Here is a 15,666-nt window from a genome sequence, read left to right as displayed (position 1 = left end):
ATCCTTCATCTCTGATTCATCCCAAAAAATACCTAATGGTGTTTGATCGTCTCTGCAACAGATGAGGTAATGCATGTGTCCATCGGTGAGTAATCGACGGAATTGGTGTGAGATAAGTAATTTTTCGATGACTATGGAGGAATTCTAACGGCGGTGAAGACAAAACTGTGTGTGGTTGAGCTCGTGAAGAGTCTTTGAAAATGTAGAGATTCGTTATGGTGGAAACTTGAAAAATGTTTTTCCTCTGTTCGTATTTATGAGATGCAAGACTATGATAAGTTTCCCATTTTTCTACCTTACTTTAACTCTTTTTTCCTGGGAATTGCGTGAGGTCTATAATAACTTTCGAAATGGAAAGTGTATGTTTTAGCCAGTGCCGGTCCTGTTATATTTGTGGCCAAATACGAAATCCAAATTTGAGGCCTTTATATAAAAAATAATACCACATTGCCAAAAAAAAAAAATTCTCAACATAAAATCCAACATAAAACAGAGAATGAGAGAAACGATAGCTTATTTAAACTTCTTCTTGAAGATACTCCTTGTTGCTTTCCGTTCTGCAAAGTCATTCATCAACTTTTCATAATCAAGGTGTTTGATCATGTCTTTTTCAATCGATAACATAGCCAAACCATTCAACCTATCTTGTGACATTGTTGATCTTAAGTAAGACTTGATAAACTTTAGCTTTGAAAAGCTTCGCTCTGCAGAGGCTACTGAAACCGGGATTGTAAGCATAATTCTATAAGCAATTCATGTATTTGGATAACAGTCTTTCAACCTTCTCAAAAATTCTAATACCTCAGCAGTCCTTTTGACATTTTCTGGTAGAACTTCTCGAAAGACCTTGATTTCAAAGAATAAATCAATCCCATCAATATCTGAACGTTCTCCATGCTTAAGAGAAGCTTCAAGATTGATACATGATTCCTTTAAGCTATCATCAGTTGCTGAATTGAGTTTTCTCAGATCAAACAAGAAACCAAACGTTTTCTCATACTCTTGAAATTGGTCTAACCTTGTTTGAAGAGAAACTAGAGCTTGATCCATGATTTTGATGAAATACTCGATTCTAAACTTCCCCTCTTCGCTCAGAACCACACTTTCATCATCAACTTGTCTTGGCTCTTCATCAAAATGGGTTTTCTTTTTAATAGGGCGCTTCCTTTTAACATGAAAGATGGGTTCGATATCCATCTCAACAGCAATTTTTGTGGCTTCAACTTTTGCTGCTTCAAAACCCGTTTCTCTATACTTTTGAAAAAAAGAGACTAACCCTTTTAGTTGTGTAGTCGCTGCATCCATATCTATATCTTCACTTTGCAAAGTCTTGCTCACAGTATTCACGGCAGCCAAAATATCATACCATATAACAATACTAAACAAAAACTCAAATCCTCCAATTCCGTGAGTTTCACTTATCGCAAGACACTCAGCCTCACTCCGAGTTTTAGGATCTTCTGTGTTTTCAACCAAGAAAAACAGAGCATCACGGATTTCAGGAGCTTGAAAACGTATAGCTTTAACGCTCTCAAGATGACTTTCCCAACGAGTATCTGATAAGGGTTTAAGTGTAGGACCTCCTACCATTTTCTTGTATATATCCCACCTAGTAGTAGAAGGCGAGAACAATGTATATAAACGTTGGATGATCCCAAAAAAATCAATCGCTTTAGTAGATGACTTAGCCATATCACAAAGTGCCAAATTCAGATTATGACAACCACATGGCGTATAAAATGCTCTTGGATTAACATCAAGCATTCTTTTTGTACTCCTTTATGCTTCCCCTTCATATTTGAGCCATTGTCGTAGCCTTGTCCTCGGACATCATCAATGTCCAAGTTAAGATCAGTCAATGTATCACAAAGTAGATCAAACAACCCTTTTCCTGATTTATCACCAACCTCCAAAAAGTGAATGAAATATTCTGATACCTGAGCTAAATCCATAGAAACATCCACACATCGAATGATAAGAGACATTTGCTCTTTGTGACTAATATCGGGAGTACAATCCAGAATAACTGAAAAATATTTTGCCTCTTGAATCTTCTTAATGATCATAAGCTTCATCTCTGATCCCAACATTGCTATCAATTCATTCTGAATTTTGTGACTGAGATAATGGTATTGAGTTTTCTTCTCTTTGATACGTCTGATGTGCTCCCTGATCACTGGATCAAAAACTCCAAACATTTCAATAAAGCTAAGAAAATTCCCATTGTTGTTCTCACCAATCTTATCATTGCTTCCACGGAAAGCTATATTGCATTTAGCCAAAGTCTTCACTAGTGCAAATAATCTCAATAAAACTTCTCGCCAATGATTTTTCTCTTTCTTGATTTCTTCTTGGACAGACTTATCAATTGTTATATCCTTTTTCAATCTCAACTCCAATTCCATCCATTGGCTCATGCACACAAGGTGACCATGACTACGTTCATGTTGACCAAGCCTTCCTGCAACATTGTTCCAATCCATGAATCATGTTCTTGCCAATTGAGAAGTATCCTTTTCCCCTGCAAACAGCTTGCAACAGAAACAGTAGATTTTCTCTGACTTTTTTAAATAGATTAGCCAACATCTATCTTGTTTATCACCGTTCTTCATTGGCCTTTTGTAGAGTTTATGAGAAAAATGTCTACCATTGACATTTTTGGGAAACTTATAATCCTCATACGGTCGTGCTAGAGGACCTTTTCCAACCAAAAAATCTCTCAACATTTGATCAATTTTTCCCCAATTTGCAGGATCCAAAGAATCCTCGTTGAAAGGCACACTATCTCCATGATTACCAACAACATCCTCATCATCTTTCTCAACCCTATTATTATTTGCTTCTTGCTCTTCACTATGGATTCTAACCTCATTAAGTTCTCCTTGCTTAGAAGTTTCACAATGTTCATCAGCTGTTATGTCACTGTGAGATTTTGGTTTTTTCAAATACCTGAACATAGAATTGGCTAGAGATTTTGTTAATTCTTCTTCTCTTTTCTTCTTTCTTTTCTTTGGAGCTCCATCCTCAAATCTCGATTTCATCTCTCTGAAATTGAAAATATATTAAAATATGAGTCTGTGAATCTGTGAATTTAAGAATATTACACAACGAATTGCAAAGAAACAAAAAAGTTACGAAACTTAACTGTAAATGTGTAAGAACTATCAAATCAAACAACAATTTTGGAAGTTTTTTATATTAAATCAATCGTTATCATTCAGCCATTTACGATTGTATCTGAAAATCAATTAATCTAGTAGAAAAACCAATACCAAATCAAAGCTTGTTCTCTACGACTCTACTCCAAACGCTCTCTAGTTTTCTCTCGAAGATTCAAGATTGTACTTCGGTACTTGTAAACATATATTGGTTTCCAGCTGTTGGTCCTTATCTAGATCTCTAACAAGCCTTCTTAAGCTTTACAAAAAAAAAAAATGGGTTTTTATTTTGAGGCCACATACAAATGTATCATAAGTATGTGTCAAGGGCCGGGCCTAGTTTTGGCTTATCTTGTACTCTATAAAGCTAATAATTGCATGTTGATGAATATGGACTTCATTGTATAATTCTTTTTAACCATTTTTAAAGGTAATCAACTACTTTACTCCACTAAATCCAACAATCATATCTGCTTGTATATTAAATCCAGCTTCTTCGTCCTTATGGGTCTTCTTGATAGTCTTTTGCTTTGGAGAGTGCATATTAAAATCAAGAGACCAATTATTATAGTTTAATTGGAGTTACAATAAGTCGTACCTTTTAGTCATTGTTTTGACATGAGCGAGACATGACCCTGGTTTATTTCCAATTAAAGAAAAGTTGTTCTAACTAAGTGGCTACTTCAAAACCAAAAAGTCCATATATCATCACATAATGGTCAAAATTTGGTCTTACATAAAACTCTTACCTGAAAGTTGCTGGAGAGGAGTTTAGAAATTCAGGAGGAACATATGCAGCCATTCCGACAAAAGTGCGCACCTTATAGACATGCTTAAAATCCACAATCTCAGAGAAAGGCCTTAAGCTCAAGAATATAGAAAAATATCATAGATCTCATATTACCGGAAGTTGCATTAGGAAGTACTGTGATTTGACTTTTTATAGACTAATGGTATGACTTCTTTCAAGAGTCTCCCTCTTTGTTTTTTTACAGTGAATACAGGATTTTTACTTGAACGCACCATATGGCTATGTAAGGCTTCAAGTCTCTAAGATAGTAAAATGAAACAGCCATGTGTTTGTCGCTTTAGGTGCTGTGTGTTTAACTTTGTTTCAACGTATATATATATATATATATATATATGTCGTTGGGTTTGGTGATCAAGTAGGTTAAATGATTAGTTTTGATCATATTTCCAAAAAAATTGTGATTTATTTGTTTTGATTAGGTTTTTTGATAACGATTGTATGTAAAAGGTAAATGTGGGTAAAGTATAATATTTTCAATTAATAATAATAAACTACAAAAAGAATCAAAGATATTCTAGTTTCTATTTTTGGTGCAAAATATTTAAATATTTGAATAGTTATAATTTTGTAGAGATAATTAAGGAAAAAATATTATTAAGATTTTGGCTATATTTCCTTAACAAATCGACATTGAAGTCCAATTTTTTATTCATTAACAACTGAATAGATTTGGTCAACGACTTACAATATTTTTATTATTGAGTTTTGTGCAAATTTATAAGGATTAACTTTGTAAATATGTTTTTTAAATAAGTATAATTTAAAGGTATAACCAAAATGTACTTTAAAAATGTATATATAGATAGAACATATCAAAAATTTAAAATATAAAAAATTACAAAATCTTATTATATATGGTTACAAAAAGGTCATTAGGGCAAGTCCAATGGTAGTATATAATTTTGAGACTCTTAATTTTTTTAACAATATATTATGTATTTGTTATAAAATAAGAATTTCTAGAAACTTAGAGGGGGTATTCAACTTGTTTTTTTAAGGATTTTAGAATATTTTAATATTTTAGAATTTTGTAAGATTTAGGAGATGTTTAGAAGATTTTAATATTTTAGATTTATTTTTATTTTTCTTTTAGATAATGAAATGTGATTCTATCAGATTCTATGAGATTTTATAGTAAACTTTGTGTGATTTTAAAATATTTTGCTGTAGATTTTTATTAATCACTTATTTGTGAAGAACTACTGTCGATCTAGATAAGAACAAAAACAAAAACAGAGTAATTAAGCTAAAAAGCTGCAGGGCCACTGTTTTTTATGTTGCCAAGTCTTTTACGTTCATCAAGGCTTCCACCTTCCAGCTTCAGCATTTTTTTTTTAGCTTAATTAATCACTAAACTCCAAAGAGAGAGAGAAGCAAACGTGATAAAGAGAGAGGCAAACTTGAGAGAGATTTACGACGACAAATTCTGGTATTAATCTTGAATTGTGATGTCTGAAAATTGCTGTTTACATTTGAGGAAATATCTTGAAACTGTCTATCTCAAATTCTCTCAGGTCTAAAGAGCATACTAATACCCTACAGAAGCTACCTTGTGAAGATACAATATGGGCAAAATTTACTCGACTTTGGCTAGTTAATGAGCAACCTCAGCAAGAGAAGCTGGAGTTTCCAGAAGAATTGAGACATAATGAAGCAAATCAGAGTTACTCTGCAATCCCTGTAAGCCTTTCGGGAATCTTCGCTTTCGTTTTGTACATAGAAGTCGTAAAGAGAAGGAATCTGAGGATTAGGTTCGGTAGTATAGATAAATATATATATATATATATATATATATATATATATATATATATGAAAATGTGGAAACGCTAGTAAGTGGTGTGTGTCTTTTAAACCCGACTCAGAACCACGCAAGAGATCAGTCAAGCGACTCTCGTTTAACCCATATCTGCCACACCCTCCATGAGACCCAAACTGACCTGAAAAAAAAACCAAAAAAACACCCAAAAGAAAACAGTTACACACTAAATCAGTCACAATATTTATCTCAGTGAAAGAGAGACTAGAAAACGTTACCAATGGTGAAGCAGCTAAACATCTTTTCAAGAGCAGAAGAGAGCTCAAGGTAGCTTTTGTAAGTTTTGAGATCGATTTTTCTCAAGTAAGGAGCACCTTCCATACTCACTTTGACATACAAGCAAGGTTGTTGTTCTGGTCCAGACTTAGCCTTTGCATCTTCTGTCTCTGAGTTATTACCTGGTTTCTGAGATTGATCCGGTATGCTTTTACGGCGACAATGATTTACGACGACAAGATAAAAGTATCTTGCACAGACTGCAAATTGCAGTACATGAGAGATTTTTTCAAATTAGAGGGAGAAAAGAGAGAGTTTACTGATTGTGATGATGGTTTCTATGGCTGAAAAGAGAGATAATAGAGATGGTGATGGTTTGTTTCTTTACAACACCTAAGAACAGAGAAAACAACTCACAAAAACAGAGAGATAAGAAAGTTTTGAGACGAATTCAGGGATGCCAAAGCCACGAGGTGCAGAGCCAGCGATGTCAAAGGCAAGAGTGAAAGGAGACAAGAGAAGCTTGATTGGACTGAGCATCAGCGAATTGTGCTAAACGACGTGTACTAAACGACCTGGTCCTCTCGACATTAGAACGAAGAAGAAGAAGATAAGGAGCTTTCTAGTTTTGAGTGACGAAATCCTTCAAAATTCCATGTTAAAAGGTATGATTTGAGAATATTATTTTTCAACTAAAAAGAAGAAAAAAAGTCTCCTAGAATCATTCAAAGTAGCATTCTAAAAAATGTTGTGATATTTTGAATAAGAAGAGATTTTAAGTTGGTTTTATAAACTATTGATTGAATAACAAGAGATTCTGGATTATTTTAAATGATTTTATATAAATCTTAGTTGAATAACATAGGATTTCATGAGATTTTTTAAAAACCTCAAGAGGGGGTATTTGTTTCAGATTTTAAGAGAATTTTAATGACTTTAAATAAAATCATGGAAAGTATAAAATGAAAAATTCTAGGTGATTGTTAGAAAGTTTTTTAAAATCTTGTTGATTTGTTTTTCCTAATCTAGTAAAATCTCTCATAAAATCTTTCTAAAAAAATATTCTTTTGTTTATTTAAAGTTTCTATGAAAAAAAAAATCTCTTTACTTATCTCTCTCATCTTCCTTACAACTCGACCCACCGAACACATAATTTCACCACGATGGTTTATGCAAGCTATGAAAAACCGAACACATAATTGAGATTTAGTGTTAAGGTTAGTTGATATGAACTAACCACCGAACACATAATTGAGAAAATTTTCTCTTTACTCAATACGTAACAAAAAGGTTGATATAAAGATATGTTGAGTCTGAGAGAAAAATCGAAGAGATGAGGACAGAGCAAACTATGAATATATATCCCAAAAGACCCACGTTTTTATTTTCAACAAAAGAACAACAAAAGTCATGGACTCTATTATGATTCACAATCTCTCTATTTGATTAAAGAGTTTTCAAGACTTTTGTTACGAAGAAAATGATATAAAATCCCAAACCAATAACATAATATTCATTAATAATCCAAAATTCTTTTATTTTAACTGAATAACATAAAAGTTTTAATGACTTTATAAACTCTTAATCCAATAAATTTTAGACAACTTTTTACAAATCCACAACTAATAACACCAAATTTTAACAGAGTTTTAAAAAGTCTTGATTGAATAACAACATATTTTATAAAACGTTTAAAGTCATTAAAATTCTCTTTAAATCCCAAACCAACACCTCCCTCTTAATTAAAATTATCCCCTCCACTGGTAGTATATAACTGAGGTTCTTAAATTTGAAATCAAAACATTTTTTAGTGGGTTCACATGAGGAATGGCTTTTGGAACCACAGTTGGAACCACAGTCGCTAACACTACTACCTTTGTCAAAACCCAATAAGAAGAAGTCGCTAACACTACTACCTTTGTCAAAACCCAATAAGAAGAAGCTGTCTAAACCCAACAAGAAGAAGCATGCTTCTTCACATATTAACTATTTAAAATATTAACTACCTCAAATTTTTAAATCAGAAGCAGCGCTCAAGAGAGAGTTGGCTGCTGAAACCAAAGCTACACCTCCATTCTCGGCCTTTCAGTACTTCTTGTACACTGCACGTAGCCTGCTCTCACCGCATCTCGAGTGAAGAAAAGCAAGAAGCTTTGAGCAGTCCCTATAGAACAAAGAACAAACATAAGTTTCTGCAGTTAAGAGACAAAACAAAACAGATGATGATATTTCAAAGTCTTTTCTCTTCTTACATAATCTCAGATTCTATGTACCCTGTGTGGAACTGCAATGTATCAGTCCAAGCTGGGGACTTTTTCAGTGAGCACCTTGGTGTGTAAACACCTGAAGCAGCAAGCATGGAGGGACATTGGACCATCTGTTGAAATACCTTTAGACCTTCTTCAAATTGACCCTGAAGTTTTAAACCAATGTCCATAATAAGTACATAGAACAATCCAGTATATCTATACATAATTGCAAACATAGTTTAAAAGGATCAAAACACACAAGAAAGAAATACAGGATTGGTTTTGCAGATGATTGGGTTTTACCTTGACCACATGCATTTGACCAATCAAGACTTGTATGTTTCTCTCCTCAGTTACTCGGTTTCCTTGTCGAGCAACCTCCATAGCTTACATGAGATATCAAAGACAGAGGAGTCATGAGTCTTATGCATTACCATTGCAAGAAATAAGACAAGATCAAACGTGAATCCTTCTGCAATATCGAAATCAAGGCACTACTATTCTATTACCAACCAAGAAAAAAAGAAAACACAATTTCTACTAAACATCCACTTAAACACATTACGTGCAAAGCTTCTGATCAAACGTGATCAGTTGTGCCATTGTCTCGTAACAAAGCGCTTCTAAATGCTTCCATTCAATTTCATGAGGCTCTAATTTCATCAGCTTCTCAAAAACCAAGATGCCCGTGGCCAGGATTTGTCAAGAAATCAACACAAGAAGCCGCCGATTCAATCTTCTCTGATGGAGATTCGAATCTCCTTTGATTTCCATCTCCTCCCGATTGAGAGATTCGCGAGAGTTCGAGAGAGAGAGAGAGAGAGTCTATTGGGAGAGGAAGAGGAAGCATCGACCAAAAAAAAATTCTAAATTAAAAGGTTTACCCAACCATTTGCTGACACGTCACAACTCTTATATGGTTATTGAGTCTACTAACCTAGATGCGTACAAAGAGGGCCTCTTGATTTTTTTTTCCATTTTCTGATTATTTTTTCTCTTTCTCCTAAAACTCTACCTTAAAACCTCAGAAGGTCTAGGGCAAATTCACAACAGTGGTCTAGGGCAAGAAATCATTCTCGACATGAGACCGTCAACGTCAAGGAAGGCGAATAGTTAGATCTGCGGTGGTAATTAAACTCCATTATATTCCGGTGTGTTCTTCTTCTTCTTTTCATACTTCTTTTCCTTGATTTCTAGTTCATTTGAGAAATTTTGACTAGGGTTTGTGTCGCCATTCCTCTTTCTCCGAGCTTTGTACGCATCTAAAATTCTAGATTAGTGTTCAAAACTAGTTGGTTGTTTATGTAACTTTCAGTTTTTTTTCTTCTTCTTTTGTTAAATTTGATGATGCAGATTATAGGTGTGTGCTGAGAAACAAAAATAATGGGTCGAAAGAAGAAAACCAAAATATGTGACAAAGTGTCACATGGGGAAGCAGATAGGATAAGCCAATTACCGGAACATTTGATATGTGAAATACTTTATCATCTTCCTACCAAGGATGCTGTTAGAACCAGTGTTTTGTCTACCCAATGGAGATATCTTTGGCTGTCGGTTCCTGGATTAGACTTAGAGCCATTCTCAAGTTCCAATATCCCTTATAGTCTTGTTGAGAGGTTTTTTGATTTCCACAGGGAGTCGTGTATACGCAAATTCCGGGTCAATTTCGTTCGTAATATTGGCATGGATTATTGTCCCACCCAATGGATTGATGTTGTGATTAAGAGTAGGATTCAGCATCTTGATGTTTGTTGTTTGCAGTTTATTGATCAGATACCCTCGAGCATATATACTTGTGAGACACTAGTACACTTACGACTCTATTGGGCTTTCTTGCCAAATGCCGAGTTTGTTTGCTTACCTTGCCAATGAGGCCACGTTGGAGAAACTTATCTCAGGCTCTCTAGCTCTGGAGGATTTAACCATCATCAAAACGTCAAGGGAGAGTATAGATAAGGTACAAGTGCGCTCTCATACACTAAAGAGAATCCATATCGATTGCTCCACGCAAGTTGTGATTGATGCACCTCTACTCCAGTGTCTGAAGACTAAGGTTTACTTGACAAAGAACTTTGAGATCCTCAATTCTGGTTTCTCTGGTAAACTAGATATTGATTCCGTAAAGGAATATAGAGAAAGCATGATTTGCAATATCCTCACCGATGTCACCGATACTTGGAGGGTCAAGGATCTAGTTATTAGTAACCTTATTTGGAAGGTATATATCTCAACTTTTCAGCATATTTTTGTTTAAAAACCTATTCCTCCACAAGACTTTCTCACCATGGCATTCCTTTTTACCTGTTTACTTCTGCTACCAGGGAATACTTCAATACTTTAAATCGGGACCAGTGCTTCAGTTTCGTGACCTATCCCGCTTGAATGTTAAATTTTCTAAATCTGATCTTGAAATGTTGCCAATCCTTCTTGAGAGCTGCCCAAAACTAGAATCGTTCGTATTGGTAATTAATGAATAACTTTAACCCTCTGATTTATAATATCTTTTGCGTTTATTTCTCTACTCCAATTTATTTTCTTCTGTTCTTACAGGAATTGGTCAAGGGCAAATACATCTTTCGTGAGAAGAAAGATTCTAAGGTGATGTTTTCAACAGTGCCTCAGTGTTTGGTATCATTGCTAAAGTTTGTGGAATGGAAACGTGCGTACTCATTGTTTGAAGGAGAAATGGAGCTAATAAGATACTTCCTGAAGAATTCAACAATCCTGGAGAAATTTAGGCTTGATGCTTATTCTACCGAAAAAGCTAAGTGTGCCTTCCTTCAAGAACTCCTTGCAATGCCAAGATGCTCTAGCATTTGTGAAATCCATTATTCTTTCATTCCTAGAAAAAATATTGAATATTTCGTTGGTTGATGTTTTGGTTGTTAGATTAGTTGATTTTATGAGGGATCGATGTATTAGGCTTTGAGCCAAAAGCAACTTTTCCTGTTTAAGTCATTCTTATGTTACTTATTTCGAATTTGATCATACATCAAGTCAGTTTCTTTTTCAATGCAAATTTCGGTAAACAGAATTCGCAAAAATGAAGCTAATAAAAATATAGGAATCGTCAAGAAACTCCCACTAGATTAGTGAATTTGTTGTAGCTGCATCTTCTTTAGCTAAGACTCATATGGCTCAGTCTCAGGGGTCAAAGAAGAATGACAAAGAAGTCCAAATTGTGCATTTCATTTGTGCCTTATAAGTAATTATTATCATCCCTCTCTAGTTTGCAGTTATCAAATTCCCTATCTCCAGTTCTGATGAAGCCATGAAAATCATTAGGTATATTCCTAAAGAAACTGGCTCAGTTTAACTTGGTAACAACTAGAGAGACACCAAGAGTATAGTTTGTGTATGTTTCCTAGGATTAAACAGGGGATAAAAATTGTCTTGTAACAACTCATGTTGTTTACTGTTTAGAATCGATTGGTTGCGACTCTGTTTTTTCTTTGGCATGTGGGGAAAAAGTTTTAGAATTAACCATAAATTAACTAAGAACATCACTAGGTTGTTCTTCTTCTTTTTACTTGAACCTTTTTTCTATAATGTTTTTATAAGACGTTGAAAAACTCAATTAGTAGATAACGTTGATTATTATCACCAAAGGCTACATTCAAAGGAGATGGATCAAATCAGTTTTTTTTCATCTCCTCCCGAATGTTTGTTATCGTCTCTCAAGTTCATTGATTTTTTGTTATGTATGGTTATTACGTAAACACGATCAGACACTTTTAATCATGCAATACATAATATTGATTAGTAAACTCCTCTTCTCTTCAGATCACATCAGTTTATAAAGCCTTACTTAACAAAGAACTTGAAGATCCTCAATCCGGGTATATAGTAATCCTTAACCGATATCGTAAATGTGCTGACTATAAACTCAGCCCAATAGGCCCAAAATTACTAGAAAACCTTTCACGAGTTCCATAACAGATTTGTCTCTTTTGCTCGTGCTTTCAGGTTCGTTCCTTCAATATTTCCAGACACTTACCTTGGTTAATCGTGTTCTTTTGTAAGTTTGTTCAAAGTTTTTTAACAAAAAAGAAAAAAAATAGACATGGTTGATAGAAAGAAATCTAAACAAGCTCCTTTCAAAGGGTTAAGTGAGAGGTTGAAGGAAGCTAGGATAAGCGAATTACCTGATCCCTTAATTATAAACAAATAACTAGAATGGGGTTTTGTGGTTTTATCACGTAAAGACAATGTGAGTTTGCGTACAAGTTCATGACAAAGGTTATTGGTTGGTTTGGCTTCGGTTCTTTGTAATGATGCTATTAGCGTTCTTCTTTTGCTCTTTGAATTTCTGAACTCTAAGCAAGGTCAAATGTGTTACTTAACATATTAAGATTTTGACAAAATATATGTATATATTCATTAATCCTAATTTTTTTCTTTTGTTCCTGTTTAATAATGTGAAAGTTGTGATTTTGGAAAATTCAAAGAAAGAAAGGAGAAGAAAGAAAAGCTAAATTTATATATATAGTTACAGTATAGCGTAGATGTAAATGGTAATGGAAAATTTACATATTCTTTTCACTCGAAATTGATTTATAGGAAAATCCGTAGACTTGATGATTAGCTTTACTGACCCTACGATGATTTTCTCCATCTCTATGAAAGTTGCTGCCATATCATTTCATTATGTTTTCTCCTCTCTTATTTTTCCTCAGTTTCAGGTTGAAATGTATCGCTCACAGGAGATGAATCAAATGGGTTATTCATATGTTGTGCCCAAGTGTTTGTTATCATCTCTCGAGTTTGTAGAAATCAACAAGATGGGTAACCTAAAAAATCTTAGTAAGTTTGTTAATTAGTTACTTCCTAGAGAATTCGGCAAGAATCAAGAAGCTTACCCTTGGTTTGCCTTATTCAATAAAAGAAAACTTTACTATCAAGGAACTCCTCAAAATGCCAAGAGAGTCAACCGAATGTGTAGTTGTCGACTGTTCCTCTGATTGGTAATATGAGTAGAGGTGAGGTTTTATGATTTTTGTGTAACAAAGCGAATATGAGAATATTAGTTTCATGGCTGGTTTTGGCTTTTCAATGATATTTTATTATTTTTCCTCTTTGCTTTATGAATTTACATGGTTAAGCCCAATTGGATTTGTTTTCTTCTTGCGCTATCTAATTGGCAATCTATTTTTTCCGAAATAATCTGAATTAAACCATTGGTTCGGGTCGGTCAGAAACCAAATTCACACACACTTATATATACGTAAACTGGTCTTTTAATAAAACGTTACCATTCCAATTGTTTTTTATCGGAACCCTAAAATCTCGATATACATGAAATCATATGCTACATGATCGTGGAGGAAGACGAAGAGTTTTGATCTGCGGTGGTGACTAAACTTCATTCCGGTGCGTTCTTCCTCTTCTGTTTCTTGATTTTACTCATCTTTAGAAACCTTGAAAACCCTAACCTAACAAGTCTCGTATAGTCGTATGTGTTCTTCTCATAGGGTTTGTCGCAATTCATCTGTGTCCGTGTTTAGTTTTTTTTTTTTACTATTAGAAATTGGTTTGGTGTTTCTCTAAATTTCCCTTTTTTAAAAAACAAAAACTTTCTTAAATTTTATAATGCAGATTAGTTGTGGGAAGAGAAACAAATGGTGAGTAGAAAGAAAAAACCACGATCAGTCGAAGATCGGATAAGCCACTTACCTGATCACTTGATATCTGAAATACTTACTCGTCTTTCTACTAAGGATGCTGTAAGAACAAGTGTTTTATCCACTAGATGGAGAAATCTTTGGCAATTGGTTCCTATATTGGATTTAGACTCCCGAAGTGAGTTCCGGTTGTTTAGCGAGTTTGTGAGTTTTGCTGGCAGGTTCTTTGATTTCCACAAAGACTCATGCGTACAAAAACTACGTTTAACTACTTATGATCCCGATGATAAGTCCTATCTCACCTCATGGATAGATTTTGTGACTAGGCGTAGGATTCAACATCTTGAAATTAATGTTGTTAGCTGTTACTATAGCTTCGGTGACATACCCCTGAGCTTGTATACTTGTGATACACTGGTACACTTACAACTGTATCGACTCACCATGGTTAACGTCGGCTGTGTTTCCTTACCTTGTGTGAAGATCCTCCATTTAAAGTATAATCACTCTCCTAACGAGGCCATTTTGGAGAAACTTATCTCAGGTTCCCCAGTTCTAGAAGATTTGACCATCATCAGAAGTTCGACTGAAAACGCAAAGGTGTTACAAGTGCGTTCTAAGACGCTAAAGAGAATCCACGTAAACGAGTTTGTCCATGTTGTCATTGATGCTCCTCTTCTCCAGTGTCTAAAGACAAACCTCCATTTGACAAAAAACATCACGATCACCAATTCGGGTTTCCCAGCCAAAGTAGATATTGACTTTGGTGGTGCGCATGATGTGGGGGATCCAAATGGCGTATCCAAGAGAAAAGTGATTCGTGATATCCTCACTGATATTTCAAGGGTCAGGGAGCTAGTTATAAGTTTGTATTTTTGGAAGGTAAACTTGTCAACGTTTGAACATATAAAATATATTCTTCCACAACATAAAATTTTTAACCAGCGTTATTCTTTTTTGGTTTGTTACCAGGACATCTTTCCAAGTTTCGCACCTGGACCGTTGCTCCATTTTTCTTACTTGTCCAGATTGACCGCTACATTTTGTGACTCCGATCTATGGATGTTGCCAAATCTTCTTAAGAGCTGCCCAAAACTAGAATCTCTTATCTTGGTGATTAATAGTTCTATCTTATTAGTCTGTGAAAGCTTTTATGCATTTCTACTCAACTTGTTTTCTTATGTTATTGTTTTTATTTCCGCAGAGATTGTCTGCCAACCGCCTTTATATACGTGGTACGAAGAATAATGAACCAAAGTTCACGTTTCACACGGTAGTGATCCCGTGTGTGGTATCATCGCTCAAGTTTGTGGAATTGAAAAGTCCAATCGTAGGGTATGAAGGAGAAATGGAGCTAGTAAGATACTTCCTGAAGAATTCAACAATCCTCGAGAAAATGAGTGTGACATTTTCTGGTTATCTAAGGAGGAAAAGGGTAAAAGCCACGGATGCCATCTTCAAAGAACTCCTTGCAATGCCAAGATCATCTAGCGCTTGTCAACTACTTGTTGTTTAACTAGTAACTAAAACATTGCTTCTTCTTCATCGTTTAAGCACAATTAAGAGATGGTGGCGGTTCTAGCATCCAAGTTTGGTTTGAAACAAGATTCTATTAATATAAAAATATTTTGATTTGGAATGTTTTGAAATATATAAAGTTGTGTAAAAAGTTTATTTTTTTTGAATCTAATGTTAAATTAGATTTTAAAAAAACATTGCTTTTTTTTTTTTTTTGGTCGTTAAACATTAATTACTCTTATGTTTCTTGGTAGTTGCTATTGATTCATGCATGCAA

At 34.6% G+C, this 15,666-nt stretch overlaps 3 protein-coding genes and 2 pseudogenes across 4 annotated transcripts; 2 read left to right on the top strand and 3 right to left on the bottom strand.

Annotated features, from left to right (window-relative positions):
• Window positions 1-513: 513 nt before the first annotated feature.
• Window positions 514-4,234, bottom strand: LOC109130494 (uncharacterized; annotated as a pseudogene).
• Window positions 4,235-5,559: 1,325 nt separating this feature from the next.
• On the bottom strand, window positions 5,560-6,280 carry LOC147922964 (uncharacterized; the record flags this gene model as incomplete). The annotated part of the gene is made up of 2 exons (XM_087497857.1): window positions 5,560-5,906; window positions 6,004-6,280. Coding segments are annotated over 2 exons (624 nt in total), but the record flags the coding sequence as incomplete, so codon positions are not given.
• Window positions 6,281-7,550: 1,270 nt separating this feature from the next.
• LOC109130570 (cyclin-B1-2-like) lies at window positions 7,551-9,066 on the bottom strand. The gene is made up of 4 exons (XM_087497408.1): window positions 8,816-9,066; window positions 8,554-8,636; window positions 8,254-8,414; window positions 7,551-8,165 (listed from the first exon to the last, which is right to left on the bottom strand). The coding sequence occupies exons 2-4, from the start codon at window positions 8,632-8,634 to the stop codon at window positions 8,087-8,089; spliced, it is 321 nt and encodes a 106-aa protein (XP_087353534.1). The 5' UTR covers window positions 8,635-8,636; window positions 8,816-9,066; the 3' UTR covers window positions 7,551-8,086.
• A 187-nt stretch (window positions 9,067-9,253) lies between these two features.
• LOC104761382 (F-box/FBD/LRR-repeat protein At1g51370-like) lies at window positions 9,254-11,235 on the top strand (annotated as a pseudogene). Its single transcript, XR_015589422.1, has 4 exons — window positions 9,254-9,401; window positions 9,604-10,468; window positions 10,572-10,712; window positions 10,801-11,235. The product of XR_015589422.1 is annotated as an F-box/FBD/LRR-repeat protein At1g51370-like (transcript).
• Window positions 11,236-13,495: 2,260 nt separating this feature from the next.
• LOC104763427 (F-box/FBD/LRR-repeat protein At5g53840-like) lies at window positions 13,496-15,598 on the top strand. The gene is made up of 4 exons (XM_010486799.2): window positions 13,496-13,620; window positions 13,846-14,753; window positions 14,844-14,984; window positions 15,076-15,598. Exons 2-4 carry the CDS (start codon window positions 13,869-13,871, stop codon window positions 15,385-15,387), a joined length of 1,338 nt encoding a protein of 445 aa, XP_010485101.2. The 5' UTR covers window positions 13,496-13,620; window positions 13,846-13,868; the 3' UTR covers window positions 15,388-15,598.
• The last annotated feature ends 68 nt before the right edge of the window (window positions 15,599-15,666 follow it).

The sequence above is a fragment of the Camelina sativa genome, chromosome 18, assembly GCF_030686135.1.
Source record: "Camelina sativa cultivar CO46 ecotype springtype chromosome 18, ASM3068613v1".
Classification (NCBI taxonomy): domain Eukaryota; kingdom Viridiplantae; phylum Streptophyta; class Magnoliopsida; order Brassicales; family Brassicaceae; genus Camelina; species Camelina sativa.
The sequence above is the reverse complement of the archived record's forward strand: the minus strand, read 5'-3'. Positions and strand labels throughout refer to the sequence as shown.

Excerpts from the sequence above, each read along its gene's own strand:
- LOC109130570 (XM_087497408.1), bottom strand. The coding sequence starts at position 8,634 with ATGGAGGTTGCTCGACAAGGAAACCGAGTAACTGAGGAGAGAAACATA. Across the intron at positions 8,415-8,553 it reads GTCAAATGCATGTGGTCAAG|GGTCAATTTGAAGAAGGTCT; the intron begins GTAAAACCCAAT and ends TTAAAACTTCAG. Across the intron at positions 8,166-8,253 it reads TACATAGAATCTGAGATTAT|GGACTGCTCAAAGCTTCTTG; the intron begins GTAAGAAGAGAA and ends TTTGTTCTATAG.
- LOC104763427 (XM_010486799.2), top strand. The coding sequence starts at position 13,869 with ATGGTGAGTAGAAAGAAAAAACCACGATCAGTCGAAGATCGGATAAGC. Across the intron at positions 14,754-14,843 it reads TAAGTTTGTATTTTTGGAAG|GACATCTTTCCAAGTTTCGC; the intron begins GTAAACTTGTCA and ends GTTTGTTACCAG. Across the intron at positions 14,985-15,075 it reads AACTAGAATCTCTTATCTTG|AGATTGTCTGCCAACCGCCT; the intron begins GTGATTAATAGT and ends TTATTTCCGCAG.